This window comes from Populus trichocarpa, chromosome 16 (assembly GCF_000002775.5).
Source record: "Populus trichocarpa isolate Nisqually-1 chromosome 16, P.trichocarpa_v4.1, whole genome shotgun sequence".
NCBI classification, from domain to species: domain Eukaryota; kingdom Viridiplantae; phylum Streptophyta; class Magnoliopsida; order Malpighiales; family Salicaceae; genus Populus; species Populus trichocarpa.
In genome coordinates this window covers 3,639,409-3,662,709 of record NC_037300.2, presented here as the reverse complement: position 1 = coordinate 3,662,709, position 23,301 = coordinate 3,639,409, and the positions used below count along the sequence as shown (strand labels likewise).

The window sequence follows — 23,301 nt, the reverse complement described above, 5'->3', positions numbered from 1 at the left end:
CAACCGTGACCGACCCACAGCCGCTGGATCTGCTACCTGAAAAGGAAAGAACAACGAAACAAAAAAGAAGAAAACAGATCTAAAAAAAAGTAAAGAAAGATTAAAATCGACTGGCTTGTGTTTTTTTCTTCTTTTGCGATACATTGTACCATTGTCCTACCGTTGACACGCGCCGTACCAAGATAAAGAAGGCTCGATGACTCTTACATTGAAGCAAGTTTTGAAAGATTAGAATTTCAAGGGTTAAAAATTGAATTCAGGGTAACAAAATCAATTCATTGTGTTGATTGAAGTAAAATCTAGAAAAAAGCTCTTAGACTTGAGTTAATTAATTAATTATTTTAAAGTTTAATCAAGTAATTAAACTATTATAAAAAAAATAAAGGGAAAGACTAAGATGTCCTTGATAATTTTTCATAATAATAAATAAACCATAAGATGACGCAATTACTTCTGAGTGACAGATGATTTACACAGTAAATGAAGGGGCCGTATCTTTTATGTTTTTAATTGTTCTTCGTGCGATTTACCTATATCCAAATATTTGAAACCCTGACCTAGACCATGAGAAAATACAATTTACATTTTGAAATTCATCCACGAAAAGTTTGAGGTGTTTTTTTTTGTTAATTAATATTTTTTTAATATTTTTAAATTATTTTGATATATTAATATTAAAAATAATTTTTAAAAAATAATCATAAAAACACTTTCAAACACGGTTTTAGTAAATCTTATCCTGGAGTACTATCATTTACTTTTTAAAAACTCATATACAATGCATCGAGATCCGATTCATTGTCATGCTATTTGGTGTAATAAGAGATATTTCCCTCAAATGTAAGGTCATGGATTAAGGCACTATCCTTGATCGCTGCTCCAGTCACCTTCCAGGAATCTCATTCAAACCAAGAATCAAATTGAAACAATGAAATGCTCTGAATTCTGTCACTTTGCTTTTATTTGGATTGAAACATGACAGCATTGCTGACGAAACCCATATCCAGGAAAAAAAAATAAAAAGGCACGAAGGCCATTGTCATCAGAGCTAAAAATGGCTGTGTTCAAGTATTGGAACATCGCTAAACATTGTCAATGGCAGAAAGAACACCCCAATGAACTGAAACTGACTTCTCACAAGCTAAAATTGGATTCAAGAATCTTGGGATTTGACAATGAAATTCTGGCGAGTGATGGGATTCATCACCACTGGTGGCCCTCCAGTACGAGGCCATGCTTGAAATTTCCTGTCAGTCTCCTCCCACCATTCCTTGTTTGAAACTGTTCTTGGTGTAGTGCCTGCGTTTAAGAAAAAATATGGCCTTAAAATCATAGCAATAGAAGATAACTAAAACTACAGGACAACTAAAAGTTTACCTCCAAATATCTTCTTGTCTGAAACAAGATGGTCACAAACATATGCTAATGCAAATGATCCCACGATAGCAGATGCTATGTACGTGGTTGACATACTCAAACTGCAAAGAAAAGAACTCATTCATATGAGAGGGAAGTATTAGCACCCTAAATGACACCTCACAATCCATTACTCCAGCTATGAGCCTGTGCTTATTTCAAGAAAAAATTCAGGTAATTCATAAATGTGCACTTTTGAAAAAGCATCCATGCTGCCTCCAAGGATGGAAGCAGAAAAGGTCACCGATGGACTACTCAAGATATCCCCAATAGAGGTATCTATGTATAACGTGCCTCCATGGCGAGAATACAAGAAAGAGGATTGCAAAAACAATGTTAAGGAATTTGAATAGAAGCACAATTTTCAAGTGAAATATTTCTTTGGAGAATTTTAGAGTGAGTTGAAAATTTTATATGTTTGTGTCCTTGATAAAATTTGATATCTTTAGTTTTTCCAGTAAATATTTAATGTCCTTGAAAAGAAGTCAGCACAACCACACACAAACAACCTACGAAAAAAATCTCAGGCTCTGCTGCTGTTTGCTAATAAACAAACTTGGTCCCATAGAACAAAACTGTCCTATCAATGATTTTGTAAACAGAACAAGCACGTAACTATTTAAAAAAAAAGAGGCATGTATGTCATGACAATTATGTGCTTACTTCAAAAACTAGACTCATCGGTTTCAGTGCAGAAAGATCTGACAAACAACACAATACAGTAACACATAGTAGCATGGCATCAAAGTGAAATATATCCCCAATGCAAAGTCATATAATGCCAAATGCAGTTCTAACTGTAAAAACAAACTACAACTAACCCTATGTCATTGAAAGTGATATTGACAATCTCATAGATACATGAGAATAACTCATCCTGATGACCAAATCAACAAATAGGCCAAAAATGTCATTGGGTGTAAGACCTACTTTCCTCAGTTCCCATGCATGGTTGTAGACAACCTATCTAAGACTTTCAGCATTGTTTGCATGCTTAAGCTTGCAGGTTGCCTTCACCTCTAAAAACCATTATGCCTTCCCAAACCCCACAGAAAAAAAGAAAAGAAACCAAAAGGGAATCCTCTCTCAAACAAAGGACAGCATGGCAAGAATGTCAAGAAAAAGAAGCAGCTTATAGCGGAGCCCAGATGAGGTCAATGTGAAAAGATTGCAACGCTAGTTATGTAACAGCATCCCATGGGTACATGTTATACCGAGAGAACATAGTATATATACATCATATAAAATAACATGATCACTCATAAAAACATAACTAGACAGAAATGATTCCAAGCATATTAGCTAGTTTTATAATTCCTCATTTTCAATCTAGTTTCTGACAAAAGACCTAACCAATCCCCTCTATTATCTCCACATCAGAAACAACCATTACAAACAATCACCTACAACAAATGAAAGTATCCCTACCATTTCAGGAACTACAAACCCTCTCTTGCAATCGCTTTTATCCCTTACAGCATTAACATAGAATCTTCAAAGCAAAAAAAAAAACTAAACTGGAACAAATACATACATAAGCAAACCTTTTATTTCATAGAAAAAACCAACAAACCCATATCACATATTCTTTTGAATCCTTCTAAACCCTTTTTTATTATTATCTTGTCGAGCTAGAATCCAAATCAATAAAAGACCCACGATCCAGTTGAATTTTTCGAATTTCACACACTAATTCCCTTCCATTTAAGTCCAATCTTCACATAAATTTAACAAATTTCTTCTCGAGCTGATTAAATTACCAAACTGATTCAAATGTTTAACAAGACCCACATCGTCAAAATCTATTTACGAGCTAATACAGCAACAATTACAAGACTTAACCAAAACCAAAATGAACCAAGAATCAAAACGTTGAGACATTACCCCTTTTTTTATGAATAATGGTTCAAATTAAATTTTTTTAATGACCAACAATGGTATTTGCCATTTCAATTGGAGTCTACAAATAAGTTGGCATTGTTTAAAAACCACAAAGCGGTTGGAAGCCTCTCAGCTGGCAATGATTGAACATTAATGGTGAATGATATCGATGAGCGCATCGTTAGACGCTGACAATAAGGAGGAGGGAAACTAGATTGTCATGAAAAACATTACCCCAAGACACTGATACAGTACCTTTATTTACCAAACAGAGGTTATAATAAAATCAGAGAAATGAAACCCACAAGAGAGAGAGAGAGACTCACGATGGTGATTGATCTGCCAAAGGCGATTCGGGTCCCCCGCGGTCTGCTTGAAGCTTCTGAGAGAGATGTTGCCTGTTCCTTGTTTGTTTGTTTTTTTTATTTTTTATTTGTGTGTGCGCGTGTGGAATAGGAAGGGTTTTCTTTTTCTTTTTCAGTTTTTTTCTGAATGGGCTTAACTTGTCTAGGCCAAATTATCAATTTTATTTTTATAATTGGTCTGGGCTGGGCTCTACATCGAAATTATTTTAGCCCATCTTAGAACTACTGTGTATATATTTTTTATTCTAAACAATTTAAAAAACTTAAAACAGTTTTTTTAAAACAATAAAAAGTGATTTCCTTTTTTTTTTTTTTTAATATATAGGACATTATGTTACAAACATTATCATCAACATACTGCTATAAATACTATTTTACCAATAATACTGTCAGAATAATTATAATTATCATCATCACAATACCACCACTATTATCATAATCATTATATCATCTCGACTTCCAACATATTAAAAATTTTATAATTACTATTCTATTATAGTCACACCTCTATCATATTATTATCTTTTATTGTAATTATTATTATTTATTATTAAAAAATAGATATTAATTTGATATTATTATAGTCATTATTATTGATGGATTGTTATCACTTAACATCACAACTACAATGCCGCCACAAAGGTGATTAACCAATAATTTTTTATTTTTTTTAAATTAAAGGGGTATCACTTGTGCTGCAACAAGTACTCGAGTTGAAGCCAACCATGCATGGCTAATCATGCTATTAAATTTATAAGATAAAAAATAAAAAATGATGCTAAAGAGCATTCATACACAATAAATGAAACTAGTAGAAAACATTCCTTCAAAAAACATAAAGAGAAAGAGAGAGAGAGAGAGCTGATTGTCTCCGGTTCAAGTCGGGCTAGGAGACACTGCAATCCAGGAACAGAGTTTTTGGTATCTCTTACTATGAATACATAGAAGAACAAGTGTGGGTGACTTCGTTCAATAGGCTTCACATCTCAAAAAAGCATACATGATCAAGTATAGAATTTACTTGCACATCTATCATCATTCAGCGATGGACATTTAAGATATACCAGTTCCTTAAAAAATCCAAGCAGTATCCGAACACTCTTGCAGGACCACTGGACAAGAAGCAAATGGCAGGCACCTTCCTCTTACAGTCACTGCCAAATATATGGAGGTAAAAGAAACGAGAAAGGTAAAGAATGAAAGAATTGAAGGTGACTAAAAATAACCAACATCAACCAATCTTGTTGGCATCTCGGACTTGTAAAAATTAATAGAAAATGCGATATATATACGCTGACAAGATATTCTTGCAGATGCATGGCCTTCGAGCTCCGAGCAGATTTAACAATTGATTCTTGACTGTAGACAGAAAACATGCTTCTCTTACTTCTTTACGATCAACAACCAGCAGCTTTTAGAAAGTTATCAAAGGGGCTTGATGCCGGTAGCCTGAAGAAGTTAGGATGATGTTGATACTCTGCCCCACACTGCATTTGAACAGTGCCAACTAGTGGTAATTGTGGGCTTGCAATGATATTTTGTTCAAGGAAAGGATTGGTAACCTGCATAATTTTCATTTAGAAGAGGTGAGGGAATCTCAAGCTGATTAGTTCAGCATGCAAACACAATGAAAACTTTTAAGGCTATGCTTCGGAGAAAGTAATGATATTACATTTAGAATAATCATACCATGCACACATGGATGATACGTGCAAAGAAATGCATAGCGAGTATGTCCAGGTTAAAATTTCATGCAGTAAGAAAACACGACCATCCGAACCCAAATCAGCATACAATTAAGATATTACCTTCCTTATTTCATCATCATGGTTCTGGAGGGAGACATTCATCAAACTCTCCTGTTTCAACTGGACACTCATCACATGAGACATCTTCTGTTGCTTTCCCATCAGAAGGGTTTCGCAATGATGAGCCATTTCCTTATAAGACACATCAGGTGCAGTTACAGACAATCGTCCAACTTGTTGTGTCGTCTCCAAGACCTGCACACATAAAGCACCTCTCTGTAATCATGTTTTTTGTATTATTTTTTCCTTTACCGCATAATTGGAAGATTTTGATGTGTTAGATTGAAGACAAGTCCCAAACCCAAACCATTAGGGCCAGGCAAGCAAGGCCTCAAGAGAAGAGTAGACTGGATACTATAAATAACTTGGAATGAGAAACCAGTCCGCATTAAAAATTTAAGTTACAGCACCAACAAAAAGCCTTCGTCAAACTTCTAAAAGCAAGTAGCACTTAACAAGAGAGCATGGTATAGGCAACATACTGATTCTAGAAGTTGATTGACGCTCAATAGGTCAGTGTCTTGGAAGACAATTTCTGTGGTCTGAGTGGTTTGATCTTCCAATGAATCTAGAAAAACATCATCTAATGTAAAAAGTGGAGTGCCCTGCAAAAACAAAAATAAGATGATGAGAGTACCAAGAACTCTCTCTCTCTCTCTCTCTCTCTCTCTCTCAGAATGCGAGTCCCAAGTATTAATAAAAGAGAAAATAGTGAAAGGCATTTACCTCCATTAGAGAGTTATCTTCGGAATCAACCTGATCTATTTGCATTGGAGTATCCATAAACAACTGGGCTCCCAAAGGACACACATCATTGGGTAAGAATTCGTTGAGGAGTTTCTCCTGTATAGTGGATGCTTCAAACTGTAGAGAACAAGTCACTGTTTAATACGCACTGTATAATCATCAAATGACAGGACCAAAATACTGAAACAATTCTGATAAATGTTTTACCTTTGCCAAATTTCCCAAGCTCTTAGCAATCTCAGCAGCAAAGAATTCCCTGCTTTGGTTCCCAGTAACATCTATCTCTGAAAGGGATTTTAAAGCTGAGCAATCATCCTCCTTAGATCCATAAACAATTGCAGGGTGGCCAGATTCAGTACTCACAGCCTGTAACTTGCGATCTTCAACTAAGTGCAAAAATGGATCGATCTGATACAAGCATCAAACCCCATAAAAAAACATAAGGTTAATGGTTATATATCACAAAGCACGTGAAAGTAAGCAGAAAAGGTCATTTGCTTGATATATAGCTATATATCACAAGCATCAAACCCCATAAAAAAATATGAAGTTTATGGTTATATATCACAAATAACATGAAAGTAACCAGAAACAATCATTTGGATGTAACAGTAGAAAGCATAATCCCCACATAATATAGAACCTTCAACAAGCTAGTGAACAGATGTTTACAATTGTAAACCAATGCAAGTACAACTTAATTAGCAATGATACACTTACCATTTTTTCTGTCAGCACCACCTTCGTACAATAAATAAGCGGAATAATATTGTACGCTTTCGATGTAAAAAGAATCATTGAAGTTGCCAAGGCAAAGAGGGATCTGCGACGTGATGGTGGGAGTGGCTCTGCAATAACAGCAAGATTATGGCTTCAATTAAAGAGGTGATATCCAAATGCAAAATTTTAACATGTTCGTTCTCTGCTTGACATGCTTATTAGCATGAAAGTAGTTGGAAAATAGCAAGATAAACTAAATGAGGTTGAATTTAATTGCATCTCAACCACTTATTCAAAGGAGCTGTGATATAAATAATTGACAACTAAAGATGCAGCACAGCTCTGCAATAACAGCGAGATTATGGCTTCAATTAAAGAGATGATATCCAAATGCAAAATTTTAACATGTTCGTTCCCTGCTTGACATGCTTATTAGCATGAAAGTAGTTGGAAAATAGCAAGATAAACTAAATGAGGTTGAATTTAATTGTACCCCAACCACTTATTCAAAGGAGCTGTGATCTAAATACTTTACAACTCAAGATGCAGCACATACTTATCAGCAATACATAATAGGACTCAATATTCAACCTGTATGCGCTAGAAAAATTCATGCACCGCCTAACCTTCCACCCTATTGTATTCAGTAATCAAATTTGAAAGTTAGGGCACAACTCAAGTTAGCTTTCCATTATATGGAAGTAATAAAGAGGTTAAAGATTTTCTTGGATGACCTACCAAACGGATTTATTAAATTTTTGGTAAAGTAATTCAGATCAAGCAGCCACATATCGTGAAAGTTTCATTCGAGCTCCTAAGAACCCATCAACCTTTCTTGTGCTTAGTTAGCCATAATTATTGTCACTAATACCCTTCATCATTAAAAATATTCAACTATTGTAATGAATGACTCTAATTGGTATTGGTTCTTTATGAAAAATTGAAAATAGTATATATACCCCAATTTGTGAATGAGCTAATACTACAAAAACTAGAAATCCTTTACCAAGTCATACATCTCAACCACAAGCCTCATATTATCTAGGACAAATTCAGTTTTAAATTCAAAAGTTTAATCTAAGTTTCCTCTACTTATTTTCACTTCATTTATGCAACTTTGTCAATCATGAATATACATAATACGCAAAGCAAGCCATCTTCTAGTTTTGATAGAAAACTCAGCCCTGGTTCATTCACAAGAAACAACTTTCCATGCAGTAATAACTTTGAGATCTTACCTTCTTGCTTAAGAGCAATGTTTCTCAAAGAAAATGCAAGCTGAAAACTTCTAATCAAAGCCTCGTCACTGGAATTCTGTGAAAGAAGATAAAATGTAATAGAACTCATAAACTAACCAGAAAAAATAGGAGGGGGAAAAGGACAAGATAGAGCATTTGTAGAGATAGTCAACAGAAATATTCTGCGCAGCCATTCAGGATCAATGAGACATAATTGGTGAATAGATTTGCATCACTTAACTTCTCACAGAGCCTATAAATGATTAAAGTTTGTGGATGTTGTATCTTCTAAACTAAAGTTCAAGAAGAAATTGTGGTGCAGTTGTGATTAGAGTTTCATTGCAAGGCGGATAAAATACTCTAGGAATTTTTTCAGATGCAGTTAGAGAAATGACAAGCTTAAACATTGATGACAGACACAAAAAGAGATAGCAAAATAGATTAGCCATAGGTCGAAACTGTTATTACCACCAGTGCCTGTTAAAGAGCTACCGTCAATTACATTAACTGAGAAATTACCTTGGCTCGAGAGAACAACAACACCAGGTTATATGTATGAGAAATTGCTTCATAGTTTTGAGGTGTATTTGCAGGAGAAATGGACTGTGTCCAAATTGATGAAAGCAAAAGAGTGATCTGGCGGCTACTCAGCCTTAGAGAACCAGCCTCCTGAGGTTCAACGAATGCAGAAGATTCAGATACAATGATAGACTAAATTAAGACAATTTTTTATAACCAATTGAAGAGTTCATTACTTTTGGTATTCAAGCTATTGATTATATATAAACTACACGCTGCAATTTCCTGCTTCGGAAAGCCACTTTTTGTATCAGTCATAATATACATGTATAAAGCTAAGGCCCACTTTTTGTGAAAGATGTATCTAAAGATTATGTCCATGCATGTCCAGAATACAGTATTATGTTGAATTGACCCATATTCCTTAGGGTAACATTTTAAGCATCTCCAGCAGACTCTTACACTCCTTTCTTGATACTGTATTGATGTCTCAGATGAATATATTAGCATATTTTAGAAGAAAAATGCATAACTGGAAACTCTTCTGCACGAGCAGTAAGGATCACGCAGAATTCTTTGTGCATAGTTAGGATCTCAATTAGAGGATCAGACTATAGTGGTTACCTAAGGAAGAGAATTATAACAGATGCAATCCCACTGAAGTTAAGCGAGTACTAAAAAAATTTAACCCAGATGGACAGCAAAAATTTAGATGATAAGAAGTTGACATTGCCAGAACTTACGGTTTCGTTATTTAAGTTGTTTACAGGATTCTCATCTGATGTTGAAGGTACAAGAGGATTTTTCAAGCTGTATACTCGACTGGTAGATGACTTCAATCTAGCAAGCATCCCATTACTGATTTGTTCACCTTCATGAGCATTATTTTTGCTGTCTTGAAATACATTTTCCCTGGTGGAAGTTTTATCCCTCCGTTGCTTGTCAAAAAGGGCAGCTGAAGAAGAAAAGACAGAGACAGTTCTTGACAGAGTCCGTGAAAGATCAGAGCCTTTATTATTCGAGGATGGACAAGGTGAAACTGAAGATGGCACAAGAACAACAGAAAAGATGCGGTGAGCTCCAACTCTTGTTTCATGGTCAGGATGGACCATTGCTGGAAGTAACTGATGAAATAGAGCTTCAGGGAATGCCTGCAAGAAATAAGAAATGTAGAGTAGATAAATAAAGGAATGAAGGTAGTCAACAATCATAACATTAAAAAAGACCACAAGTTTGGCTTTGCCTTGTTTTGATATGACAAATTTGGTAATGAGGCAACAATTTGAGCAGTACGATAAACAGCAGAAATAGTAGTTCTGGCTATAACAGTAATATTTGAGATGTTCTCCAGCATCACAGCCATAATGTCAAGGATAGGGCCAGCATCTCCGACCTGTTCACCAATAGCAACCAGTTTTTATCTCTTTGAAAATCCTGGAGTAATTGATCATAATATATAAAACATTTACAGCACACATAAAATGAAATTGAATTACTTAAAATAGGAACACTATTTTAAAACCCAAAGAAGCATCGCTTTATGTAAGAGTTAATGGAGATGAGTGCCACCTTATATGCTAACTCAGTAAGGCATTTATCCACCACTTCTCTCAAGTTTTTGTTCCAATTTTTTATTTCAGCACCCAGATTTGCATCATCAAGTGAGCAGTGTATGCTTTTCCGCAAATGACGCATGACATCACTTACAGCACCAATTATTGCCACAGAAGGGTCGGCCTTCACATGCTGAGCAAGGGCAGTGGTAACCTCAACAATATCGAGCTGCATGCTGGGTTCTTTAAGGACATTTTTGTGATCGAGATGCTTAATCAATATGGAAAGCAAAACATGTGTATTTTGCCCTATAACATGTTAAAATTAAAGAGCACAATCAGTCTCCCATCAAACCACAATTAAAATTGGAAGAGCACAAAAATAGCACGCTTCATGAAATTAAAAGACAGGGAATAAAATAATGCCTTAGGAATACCAATTGAACAGGTAAAAGAATTGCTTATATACCAGAATTATCCATTAAAAACTGCATATCCTTTAAAACTGGGAAGGCAAGACCATTTTCAAGGGACCATAAATTTCCATTATCGAAGTATCGGAACAACGATTCCAGAACACGCCGAATTGTTGTAGCCTCCTTCCCTAACTTGGCCATGTTATGCAAGCAAACCCTGGACCAAAAGCAGGGGTTCTGGGAGTCTTCTCTGCCAAACCAGAAGAATGATAAATATCTAATAGTTGATGATTGAAATACAATAAACTATGTCTTCACCAATAAAATCTTGTGCCAAGAGATTACTCTGTCATATTTACTTCGCCTCTCTCATTTACAATTGTCCTCCAAGAAGGAACCCTTGTAATGACCTCTGGCAAAGGAGTGACATGCCCCTCATTTTTCAGCACTTCTTGCACCCACCGACTCTGAGGACCTTGCTTGTCAGTATCTAGGTTCTCTGAACTCCTCATAGGACCGCCATAATTTTCCAAGACTACTGAAACTACCTGTTTAATTATATGGAAAGTATTTTAGAAAAAAAAAGGTAAACAACTATTTATCTTTGTACTAAAAAAATGAATGATTGATTGAATGAGCTGAAATGCAGGTCATATTCTTTAAATAGTGGTAAGAAAAAAGGAAAGATAAAGCATGCAGATTAATGAGATTTTGTTAAGATGCTCTACTGCAGAGACTGCCTTGAATAGCTTCCATGGTAAACTGTGTCCACATGAATGTACCTATAGGTGTTGTTACATTGCATAAATGGTAAAAATCTTGTTCTTCTAAGAGCAAGCATGCATGTTCATGTCTTCTTGAGGGCAGTCACTTGAAGCAAAGATGTTGAGTGCAGATCTGTCTGGTGAAATAGGAAAGTTCATGCATGGATTTGAACTGCCTCAGTTAGCACATTTCTTTTTTATTTTTTAATTTCTTTTGTGCATATATGTCCATATATAAGACTTATCTAATGAGCAAAATATTGGTCAAATAAGCAAAGCAACGGCTGGCAGACTAAACGACTTGGTCAAATTATGGGCAGGTTGCAAAATACATTTGGATATGATTGATTATTTTTCAATTCTCAGGTAGAAATATGGAGAGGATGATAAGAAGTATCAAAATCTGTCATGCACAGGTAAACTTGCAATGTGATCCAAGATGGTCCGAAAATCTGCTTACATTGTCAAACTCCACTGAAATATGAGAATGTTGACCCATAAACCAAACCTACAAATACAGAAGGGAAAAAAAAGAACCACTTGGAATAAGAATGATTGAAATGAAAAGTACTAATACTAGAGAGTTTCTATTTATATGGAAAACAAAAAAAAATCATTTCCCTCGGATCATTGGCACTTGTTTGCAGAACAATTTGGAGCAAGAAAGACTTACAAAGCAGTCAGGCAAGATGCATTTAGAAGTAATCACATTTGCTGGCTACAGTAAGATCCAAGGTAGGTCTATTTGTTTTATGCCCATTGTTAACCACCAATTTCAGAAGAACCATAGTTCCAGATTTTGAAGAAATATAGGAAAAATGGAGGAAATGGGTACCATTGAAGAAAGGGCTTGCAGCCCAGCTGCCCGTAGACTTTTTGCCCTTTCATCCTCTCCCTCTTCTTGAGCAAACTGACAGAGTTTTGGAATAAATCCTTCTAAGTTAAACATGTAAGTTCCATCCTTCTGCAAAATTCAGCTATGAGAGAGAGTTTGAAGGTTCCTCTGTGCAGAAACCTGGAAGCTCAACAACAAATTACCCCCGATGATGATGTTGAGTTACTAAGTAACAACCAATAGCACATACCTGATTATTTACAAAGTCAAACAGAGTCTCGCATCCTATAACTTGGATGTCATCCTGCCGTGTTTGATCCAATAGAGTATTAATGATGCCCAGTAAGCTACTTGCAAACAAAGTCCTGTGAAATGATCCCCAATCATAAATACACCACATACAGGAGATGAGAGCAAAGAAAGCAAATACAGATGCTACACTATTTACTCAAGGTGGAGGGGATGAAATAGCAAGTGGAGAGAAATGAAAACTGGCCTAGTTCTTGAGCATACAAGTATGGTTAAAAATACTTGGATTCTCAATAGGGAATGATGTCCCTTGTTTCTACAAGTGTGATTTAAGAAAACTTAAATGGGTATTATTGGTGGTGTATATAGTACAAAAGAAAGTATGAAAGAGACCATAATCTAACACTATAAACAATGGGAAAACAATGAGATTTTAAAAATGCAAATATTGCACAACCCACAAGAAATCATCACGGAAGAATAAACTCACATTTGCTCCTTGCAGGTGACCAGCAATTTCCTGTAAATGCACATCACAATTTTTGCAGATTGAAAGTTCTCAATTCTCAGTTCCTTGTAACACCTTTGCTCAAGAGAACATGTGATCTGATTACCAAATTTGCAGCTAATCACATAACAATCATAACGCCCGTGGGGGGGTGAAGAGAATCTATATGATTTTTCAACCAGTAAAATAGTCTAACTTGAACAGCATCAAAAACCCAATCTCGTTCCAGCAAAAGAAAAAGGGAATGGAGGTGAAAGAGGTTAAATAAGGCCAAAAAGTTTCCTATCTAATTAATCTGGGCGTACTTCATGTGTGCTGATAGGAAATACAATCATTTATGTGTGTATAGCATGTTTTATATCTCTTGACAAATAATAATTTAATCAAACAACTAACAAAAAGGGAGCAAGAAGACACACAAACTCTCACAAATATTAGTTCCATAATAAACAAACAAAAGAAACCTGGCTGATATATGTTTTCTGACTTCTTGATTTCCCAAAGAAATAACACTTGGACAGCAATTTTAGCAGATATTATTTCCAAAAGGTTTTTTCAACCATACAGAGAGAATAAAGGCTAATATCAGGCAAATTTCACCCTATTTCATTCAAGAAATAAATATATACATGACATATTGGAACTTTCCAAAATATCAGACCTGTATCACACAACTATTGCGTTAATTTGAGGTTTTATATGAAACAAACTATACCTTTGGGATACGGAGAGGATTTTTAGCAGCATATTCACATAGTTTTCCAATCTTCCGGTCATTTGGTCCTTCCTCCTGTCGTTAAATATTCCATTAACACAAAATTTCAATGAAATGAACTGGACATCAAATCACTTCACCGTTGAACAGAATGAAAATTTTCAGAAGCATCATGCGTGCTTGATTAAACCATATTTTCAGATTAAACCATATTGTCAGGGAGGAGTCCGAAACCCTAGTGGCTTAAAATTCATCATTTTCATGCAGGAATAGCTTGATAGGGAAGTAAACCAGAAACAAAAAAAAGACAGCTACATAATCTCATTTGCAATATAATAGAAAGAAAAGAAAAAACAGATGGTGTGGAATCGAAAAATTCAAAAATAGAACAAAAGAATGACATAAGACCGAAAACAAAGAACAAGGTTTTCTAAAACGGACTTATGGTGGCAAGGAGAAAAACAGGAAGCTGAGTCTTAAATGGTACCTTAGAAGCTATTTAGGGATTCAATAGTGTCCCAAGTCACAAAATTGCTCCAGGATCAATTGGAACAAGATCTTAATGAAATTTTCTTTGTTAATGCATAATGATGGCACTTGTTTCTAATACCTAAAGAGAACACAGACCATCTAGGAGTTGAAAGGTAAAACCTCACTCTCATATTCCAAGTTTTTGTACAACCTATTTCTATGTTTAGATTTATCAAGCAATGATACATCATTTGCAACCCCGGTGACATAATACAAGGTCATTGTTCATCTTTGATACACTGTCTGTTTTTCATTACATGAGACCATGTGCTGGCAGTTGCAACATTGACATCATATGTTTTCAGTCAGTAAGTACAATATAACTACCTCAAGATGAACATATTCTGTCACTGGCAAAGAAAATCAGCTAAAAGAGGGGGAAAAGAATATGTGTAATCCAAATTGGATTGCCACATTATAAAGTATGAACTAGCTTATTTTCATGAAATCGCTTTCCTTTAAACCCGCCTTCACATAAATTAACCAACAAATGCAGAAACAAGAAATTATTAACTTCTTGTTATGCATACCAAATGTGATAAAAAAAAATGTTAAAAGATAGGAATTTAAAGAGTGCTAACCTGGTTTCGAGGAAAAATATCTGCCATGAGCTTCTTATACCTCTTGACAGGCTGTCTGGACCTTGCCCTCATTGCAGGGCAAAAGAAACAAAGGCTACCACATGCAGGCATTACTTGCCTTGAAACTAAACCCGAAATCGCGCTCATTTTGGATTCCAAATATATTTCCCTCAATTTTTTTTGCTTTCTTTCCCCTCTAAACCGAACAGAAACTCAAGATTTCGGCAACAAGAAGGGAAAGAAAGACTCAAAACTCAACTGGGTACCCTCAAATTCAATGGCCAGCCTGTGTTGAAAAATTACAAATTTTACAAAAGGGATTCTTAAAGGGGAAAAAAACACTCAAAATTTCACCATACAGAACAATTTCGGTAAAGACAATGTGGAATTCAGATTCAAGAAAAGGCGTTATGGGGACAGGAAAACAGAATCAAAATCATATAACTAATCACAAAATTGTGAAGAAGTATCAGAATTCTTAAAGATAAATATAACTAACAAAAGGGGTTATAATAAATGAAAATTTTAAAAAAATACCAATAACCAAACCATGAAAATACGATATATTTTACCTCGGATCAGAGCCAAGAAACAGCTGAACAGAGGCTGGAAATCTCTCTAAACCATGTAAAAAAGGCACCGATTTTCCAGCATTGTCCAGACCACTCAATTCAATGCCTGTCCTATACCCCCCCCCCTCCGTCTCTCTCTCTCTCTCTCTCTCTAAAACCTGTACTAACTACTAAGGAAAAAAAAATTGCATTATGAGCAGGCGCCATGTCAAATTAAAATTAAAAAATGATTGGAAAGTTCCACACCTTCAAAAAATGGAATTACATGCGGACCCCATCGCATCACCTGAAATTGAATTATACCAACAGATAAGAGTAAATTATAACTTAATCCTTAAACTTTTATAAACTACTAAGCTAATCCGTATAGCTCAGAAAATTATATGTTAACCCCCTGATCAGTGTCGACCTAAGAGTAAAAATACATTGGTCTTGACATTCTTTTATTAAGATATTTTTTTTTTTTGTTAATGTATCACTTATTTATTTTAACCAACACAATATTTATAACTGAAATTATTAGTTTTATTAAAAAATAGTTTATAATTATTAAAGCAAATTAATAAAAAATATATCATATTGTTTTAATAAAATTGATTCCTCTAGCACCGTAAAGGGTTTCTTTAATTTAAGAAGCAAGATAAGGCTGTTGAGACTTGAGAGGTCAAATACTTTTAGTCCCTCTAATTCTAAACACGAACCTAACTCATCTTTAGTTTACGAATTCTTCAGCATGGAAGATAAAGGTGTTCGTTGATCTATTACATCTAGTCCACCTAAATACCAACTTAAACTTAGGGCATGGTTCAACATGTTTATGAACTTTAAATTTGAAAATTAATAAATGTGCTTGATTTAAAGGATAAATTCTGTTCTATCATGCATGTATTGTTTCACTTTCAAAAATCATTAACTATTTTCACTTAAATAATATTTAAATTGATTTTTTTGAAAAACAAATCGCATTTTTCTTTGGTTTTTTAGATTTAAATATTAGGATGAACACAGAAATTTATTAAATTTCATTGGGGGTATCAAAACACTTGCAATGCACTAATGAGAAGGGATCAAATCTTCTTGGACAAGAGACAGTACATATCATCCATAGACTGGTTCTTAACGAACACAGTAGATTTTCCAGTTCAAGGGTAAAAGCAAGCTGCGCTAAGGTGATGGCTACGGACTTTTATTATAGACAGCAACAATCCAGACTTTTTCCAGAGTCGTTGCAAGCAACATAATTATCTGAATCTAAAATCGACGATCAGCTCATGTTGTCATCCAGTCCGAGATTAGCACCGGCCTTCCTCGTTCAAGAACAACAGAGGGTGACATGGTAATGGAGAACGAAACTACCGCCTTAAACACAATGATTCAGTGTTCAGAAGATTGTTAACCTAAGTGCTCGGTTGGGGAGCAGCACATCAGCAAATAATGATTCAAGCAAGTATTAAAACATGCATAATATTGCAAATCCATCCAAAATAACATTTAAAAAATCCGAATCAAAACTTGGAAAGGAATCCAAAACAAACATGGCTATCCTCAGGGAATACAATAATCATCTTTTGACTACAGCCTATACTAGGGAAAAACATTGTCTTGTAATAATCTTCCATGGCATCCCAGGCAGCATGAGAATCAATCTTCATGAACCTCAGTGATGAGAACCTTGCTAGTGGGTTTTGCCAACAGATCTGTGTACTCTTGGAATGGTGACCTTATGAAGCGAGTCTCCTTCCAGAAGTCAGGTGTAAGGAACCCATAAGTCTTCAGCAAGCAGTCAAATGTGGCCTGCAGATGAACAAACAATTCAGACATCCGCAATGATACACATCATTAATTTTTACATATTAACACTCAACACCTCCGTCGCACAAGAAGAACAAGCAATTAAGTAGTGAAGTGGAGATCTTACATCAATGCTTAATAGATAGAAGCTAAAGTTCTAACATCATTAAACAGAAGTGGAAAAACAAGCGGGTAAGTAAACATTACTTGCTTACAATGGCAACTCAGCAGCAAACAAAAGATAAAGACACATAGGATCAACTAGAAACTGACACAACAATACTGAATAGCAAACCAAGGCAACCCAAACTAGACAGATATCCTCAACATACATGGATTTACTTTCTACTTCAGTGGAGTTGTCTTAATCATCTCCTACTAATTATAAACTGTTCTACAATCAATATAGAAAAAAGGAATCAAAAGAGAGGATTTACAACGGCGTAATTGTGCCCGAAAAGGAGTTTTAAAAAAGAAAATCATTAACAATCAGTGCAGATTACATTTACTTCCATTTCGAATCCCAGAAAAGCATCATTCAGTAATGAGAAACATGACAACATGAAATTTGGATCAAAATCCATAACCAACATTTCGTGATAAGGAATGCCTCAACTTTCTCAAACAAACAAATCAATCCTCCAGTCTCGTGAGTAAAAGAAGACATGTACGTGGGCAAAGCAAAATAAATTCATCAAGAAAAACATCTCCAGATCAATTCATAACCAAAGATTTAAAAAACTATACATTGCAACCCATCACAACAATAAATCACTTCAAAGTTCTGAAAATAAAAGCAACCACAAGCACACAACAAAATAAACATGTCGAAACCGAACCTTAACAAAGTTTCCAAGAGTCTTAGTAGATCCTCTGGAAGATGTAAAAACATCATCAATTCCAGCAAACTGAAGCACCTTCTTAGGAACCCTGGCAGCAACAATCCCAGCTCCACGAGGGGCGGGGACCATTCTCACAGTCACACTGCCACACTTCCCTGTAACCTTACAAGGCACAGTATGTGGCTTTCCGATCTTGTTCCCCCAGTACCCTCTCCTCACCGGAATAATAGAGAGTTTTGCCAAAATAATAGCCCCACGAATGGCAGTGGCCACTTCTTTAGCACACTTCACACCCAAACCAACATGTCCATTCCCATCACCAACAACAACAAAGGCCTTGAACCTGGTTCGCTGACCGGCTCTTGTTTGTTTCTGAACTGGGGTGATTTTCATCACCTCATCTTTCAAGATAGGACCAATAAGGGTGTCTATGATTTGGTACTCTTTGATGGGTAGTGAGTGGAGGTAGATTTGCTCCACGGAGGAGATTTTGCCATCTTTTACAAGGCGGCCTAGTTTTGTGACTGGTACCCATTTCTCTTCCTCCTCTTTGCGGCCAGAGCGGCGTCGGCCTCGTCCACCGCGATCTCCACGTCCACCTCGGCCTCCCCGGTCTCCACGTCCACCGAAGCCACGACCGAAGGATCCACGTTCTGCAGGGGGGCGCTCTTCCATGGCTGCTGGTTTTGTTGAAATGTGAGAGATTAGGGTTTTGAGAGAGAGGCGCAGATGTAGAAGGAGTGTTGAAAAGGAGGGATTTATAAGAGGAGTGGAGAGCTAGGGTTCGTGTGGGGGTTAAGGTTTGAAGTAGTAGCTAGAGAGTTTCATTTGGATCACTTTGGTACCTTTACTTTATTTGTGTTTAATGAAATTTCTAAGCCTATAAACTCTCAATTTGGTGGTTTTAATTAAAAACATTTTATAAAATCGAATTTTCAATTATTATAATTAATAAAGATTAGTTTTCATTGAAACTTTCATCTCAAGCAGCTCTGAATCGACGAAATTTATTAAAAATAAAATTTATATACAAATTTTTTTATCAAACTGTTCACTTACATTATATTATTATATTATGAATTAATTTAAACACTTTGTTTGTGTACTTATATATATATATATATATATATATATATATATATATATATATATATATATATATATATATTAATTTATCTACTTTTTTGCTTGTTTTTTATTTACTTTATTTATTTAATGAAGTTGTCCTACTTTCTTAATTATTTTTTCCTTTTTTTTTACAAATATATTCTTTTCTTTTACACATCACTACAAAATCATCAATGGAGTTGTTATTTTTATGAGTGCTTGAAAAATAATCATTTTTTTCTTAATTGTATTTAAATTAATTCAAAATATGAAATTATTCTTAATTTTTTTAGATTTGGACAATAGGAATTTAATTTTATCCCCAAAACTTGGATTAAAAAATAGCACGTGAAAGAAATTTGACGCCCGAACAGGTGAAATTCAAAATCAAATTGAATCCAATTTAATTGCAATTAAATTTAATAGGCAATTGTTTTCAAAGAATGCTTTTATCAATCAGGTGACCTGAACTTTGGTGTTGTTCAATTTAGTCCCTAAGGTACAAACTTGCCCATCAGTAGTCTGAGACAAATGGCGTGAGAGCCTACAAGCAGCCAGACATGGAGTTGGACCAAATCAATCAAATCCCGGGTCCTCTCACAGCTACTCTTTGGGCTTATATTGGGCCTATAATAGGTAAAAAAGGCTTCTGAATTGTCTTAAGATAATATATTCGGCAACTGGTGGAAGCCCATTCAGGCCCTTAGGTAGATTTCAAGTACAATTTCCTTTTTTTTACATTTGGAAAAAATATCAAAATAAAAATCGTCTTCAAATTAACTTGTTTTACATGATTTTTTTTTTTACATTTTGACATATAAAACATTTTTTTTCTCATCTTTCGGATATTATTAATTTTTTAAAAAGAAAAAAAATTCAATGTAATTAAAAGGCAAGAAGAAAAAAAACACAAGAACAGTATAAGATTTGTACTATCAAAATGTTTATTAATAATTGATCAGCTCAATCTTCTATCCAAATAAAAACATACAATGTTGTACAACAAGTAATTGGAATTAATTTTTATCATCGTAATGGATAACTTCGAACAAATGAGTTCCTCTTTGAGAAATCGACACAAAACTCAAATCCTCATTTGCTTTACAATAAAGTATTTTCAGAATAACTTTATCTTTATTTTATATTCATTAATATATATATAAATATTTAAAATAATTTAAATTTTTATTAATAATAAATATATATTTATATAAATATAATAATATTACATGTAATCAATGATTGGTTATAAAGTATCTAAAACTAATGAAGAATTTTAAAGGCAAGCATTCTACCAAAGTTCATTTTCCTTTGGAAAAATGGAGTAAGACTCCATTATTGAACAAAGCCTAAACATCTAGAAAAAAAAAAGTATGGGTAGCAGATAACTAAGTGCCCGTTTGGTATTATGGTTGTGGCAACAGTAAGAAACAAACATTAAATTAAAGTGTTTGATTAATATTAATTATATTTTTTTTTTCACATGAATCCCACTCAAAAACTGAGGTCGAACCTCAGTTTACGAGAAGCAATTTTTATCTGCTCCTTCTCTTCTGCGTGGAGACTGAACTCTCCACTGTTCACTTGAACAATGGATACTGTCTCTATTGTTCTGGTCGGACCGGGTCTGGTCTAAAGCTAAATACATTGAACCGGGTCCGACCTTGTAAAATAAAATAAAAATTTTATTTTATTTTTAATTTTTAATTGTGTTTTATTCGAAAAACTAGTGTTTCATATTATTCAATGACACTACATAAATTAGAAGGATATCGCTTGATGACATAACATTTGTAGATTTGATTGCAATCCCAATTTTATTCCTGATGTTATTGCGCGCTTACGAAACCAATGAAATTATAGTCCTTATTGGATGTATTTCATACGTGATGGAATTATAGATAGTTTAATGGAACAATAAAAAATATTTTATATTAAGTATTATTTATTTCATGATGTAATAGCAATAGTTAATTCTACAATATTTAAATTAAAAACCATCAATATTAATATTTTTTTAAAAAATTATTTTATAACTTCAATTTGAAAAGCATTCTTAACCAAACACATTAAACTACTTTTTGTTTAATCTCAATTTCAACCACATTTTAATCAAACATATATAAAAACCAAACCAACCTCAACTAAAAATATTTTTTATAAAATAATTTATTGTTCCTAGATAGTTTAATGGAACAATAAAAAATATTTTATATTAAGTATTATTCATTTCATGATGTAATAGCAGTAGTTAAATCTATAATATTTAAATTAAAAACCATCAATATTAATATTTTTTAGAAAAATTATTTTATAACTTCAATTTGAAAAGCATTCTTAACCAAACACATTAAACTACTTTTTGTTTAACCTCAATTTCAACCACAGTTTTAACCAAACATATATAAATACTAAATCAACCTCAACTAAAAATATTTTTTATAAAATAATTTTTTTCAAACCACAATCGCAAACAGCTACCACAATACCAAACACACTCTAAATTAATTATTTTTATTAAAACAATAAATAATGTTTTTACAAGGTATTGACTTGGCTAAGCTTGAATTGAGTTTGGTCAAATTTAATCGGAACACTATAAACTAGGATGAGTTACTAAAAACTCAGTCAAGTGAGTTTTACGATGTTAATATTTAGCTTGATTTAACTAAAAATTCAGCTCAAACCAAACTCTATATCTCAAATTTCTCAAGTTAACCCATAATAGTGACTGTCTTTATTCCGAGTTACTAAAAACTCAGAACAATCACTAACCTTTTTTTTCCCCATATATTTCTCCAATGGCATCTAGTGTTAGGATAGAATCAATGATTACTCGAAGACAACTATGAACAATTTAGAGTTGATACTTGAATTCAAATAGCACATTACTGAATTCAACTTATTAATTAAGCACTAAATTAGCAAGTTGTACTTGCATCTGCTTATAATAAGGCTAAGACCTGTGGCTAGATCGAGTTGTCGTAGTCAGTAACTTAGTTTCTTTTTTTAAACTTTCTTTTAAGAAATACTTATATATGGTTTTGGGAAGATGAATTATGAACATGCCATGAACATCATCCTTATTTTTATTACCTCCCTCCATGAATCACACATGGTTGGTGGGTGTAAAAAGCAGATCAGGGTCTACAGCTTGCCCCCTGAAGTTTCAGTACTACGCATGGACGTTTAGGCTTTTCATCCATGTTCTGCACCTCAAAAATACATATGTAAAGTAATCATCATAAGATAAAAGAAAGATAATAAAGAAGAAATGTTTCAATTCAGGAATCCCATTTCAGTTCCTGATACCCTTAAAAGCAATGCCATATTCCCTTCTCTCTTCTATTTTTTCTTGCCATTAATTAGGGTATTTTTCTTCTGTTGCAACTTGCAGACATAAATCTTCTAACTTCCTCATTCTTTCCTTTTCAGTCAAGGATTTTTTTTTCTTTTCCTCAGGCTATATGCGCAAATCTTTTCTTTGTTACTTGGTCCTTGTGCATGCCTGTATAACATACTCATGTTGGTTATGACTCTCTCTCCCTCTCACATTTTAACACTGAAAATATTCGTACTCATTTTTCAATTCATGGAGAGAAGGAGGTGGGTCGCAGTGATTGGTGGTTTTTCCATGGGAGAAAGGACACATGATGATTGTTGGTTGGTGACTCTAGGTTTGCTTGAGAGAGAGAGAGAGGTGACTCTTGGGCTGCTGGCAGCACTACATGTGGGAGGCTGTCTGGCAGCACTACTGTCAATGTGGGAGGCTGTCTGGCGCTGACGATATGGAAGCTACCATGAGTTGCTGTGAATGACGGTGTGATGGTTGGTGACAGTGGGAAAGAGGGAAAATTAGAAGAAAATGGGAGCAAAGGGGGGTTGCCATGTTTTTTTAAAAAAAATTTCTTCACTCTTTTTTTTCTCATCTCTCCTTTTCTTTCTCTCTTTCTCCCTGTAAACAAATTACTCTCTCTCTCTTTTTTCTCACTCCATCTTTTTCTTCCATTTTTTTCTTTCTAAAAACTTTCCCCTCGTTTTTGCTTGCACGAGTCTCTCTTATTTGTACTTATTTTTCTCTTCTTATCTTCTCAAACCTTCCTTCATCTCCTCCTTTTTTTTCTTTTTTTTTCATCCTTATCA

At 34.5% G+C, this 23,301-nt stretch overlaps 3 protein-coding genes across 5 annotated transcripts; all 3 read right to left on the bottom strand.

The window, feature by feature from the left end:
• Window positions 1-934: 934 nt before the first annotated feature.
• Window positions 935-3,789, bottom strand: LOC7468979 (uncharacterized). Its single transcript, XM_002322679.4, has 3 exons — window positions 3,624-3,789; window positions 1,378-1,478; window positions 935-1,299 (listed from the first exon to the last, which is right to left on the bottom strand). Exons 2-3 carry the CDS (start codon window positions 1,469-1,471, stop codon window positions 1,154-1,156), a joined length of 240 nt encoding a protein of 79 aa, XP_002322715.4. The 5' UTR covers window positions 1,472-1,478; window positions 3,624-3,789; the 3' UTR covers window positions 935-1,153.
• Window positions 3,790-4,375: 586 nt separating this feature from the next.
• Window positions 4,376-15,587, bottom strand: LOC7468978 (protein SEMI-ROLLED LEAF 2). 3 transcript variants are annotated; one of them, XM_024587130.2, is made up of 20 exons: window positions 15,419-15,587; window positions 14,847-15,132; window positions 13,735-13,809; window positions 13,002-13,117; window positions 12,513-12,627; window positions 12,263-12,391; window positions 11,888-11,935; window positions 11,009-11,211; window positions 10,717-10,913; window positions 10,264-10,556; window positions 9,938-10,087; window positions 9,438-9,845; window positions 8,695-8,844; window positions 8,176-8,251; window positions 6,938-7,065; window positions 6,425-6,625; window positions 6,197-6,334; window positions 5,953-6,075; window positions 5,471-5,665; window positions 4,376-5,224 (listed from the first exon to the last, which is right to left on the bottom strand). In XM_024587130.2, the coding sequence occupies exons 2-20, from the start codon at window positions 14,991-14,993 to the stop codon at window positions 5,060-5,062; spliced, it is 3,057 nt and encodes a 1,018-aa protein (XP_024442898.2). In that variant the 5' UTR covers window positions 14,994-15,132; window positions 15,419-15,587; the 3' UTR covers window positions 4,376-5,059. The 3 variants fall into 3 exon arrangements, with proteins under 3 accessions (XP_024442898.2, XP_024442901.2, XP_052304122.1); XM_024587133.2 differs by having other exon boundaries at window positions 12,263-12,337; XM_052448162.1 differs by lacking the exons at window positions 14,847-15,132; window positions 15,419-15,587 and adding an exon at window positions 14,222-14,239.
• A 1,279-nt stretch (window positions 15,588-16,866) lies between these two features.
• On the bottom strand, window positions 16,867-18,799 carry LOC7468977 (40S ribosomal protein S2-3). The gene is made up of 2 exons (XM_002322677.4): window positions 18,049-18,799; window positions 16,867-17,212 (listed from the first exon to the last, which is right to left on the bottom strand). The coding sequence occupies exons 1-2, from the start codon at window positions 18,724-18,726 to the stop codon at window positions 17,060-17,062; spliced, it is 831 nt and encodes a 276-aa protein (XP_002322713.1). The 5' UTR covers window positions 18,727-18,799; the 3' UTR covers window positions 16,867-17,059.
• Window positions 18,800-23,301: the final 4,502 nt, after the last annotated feature.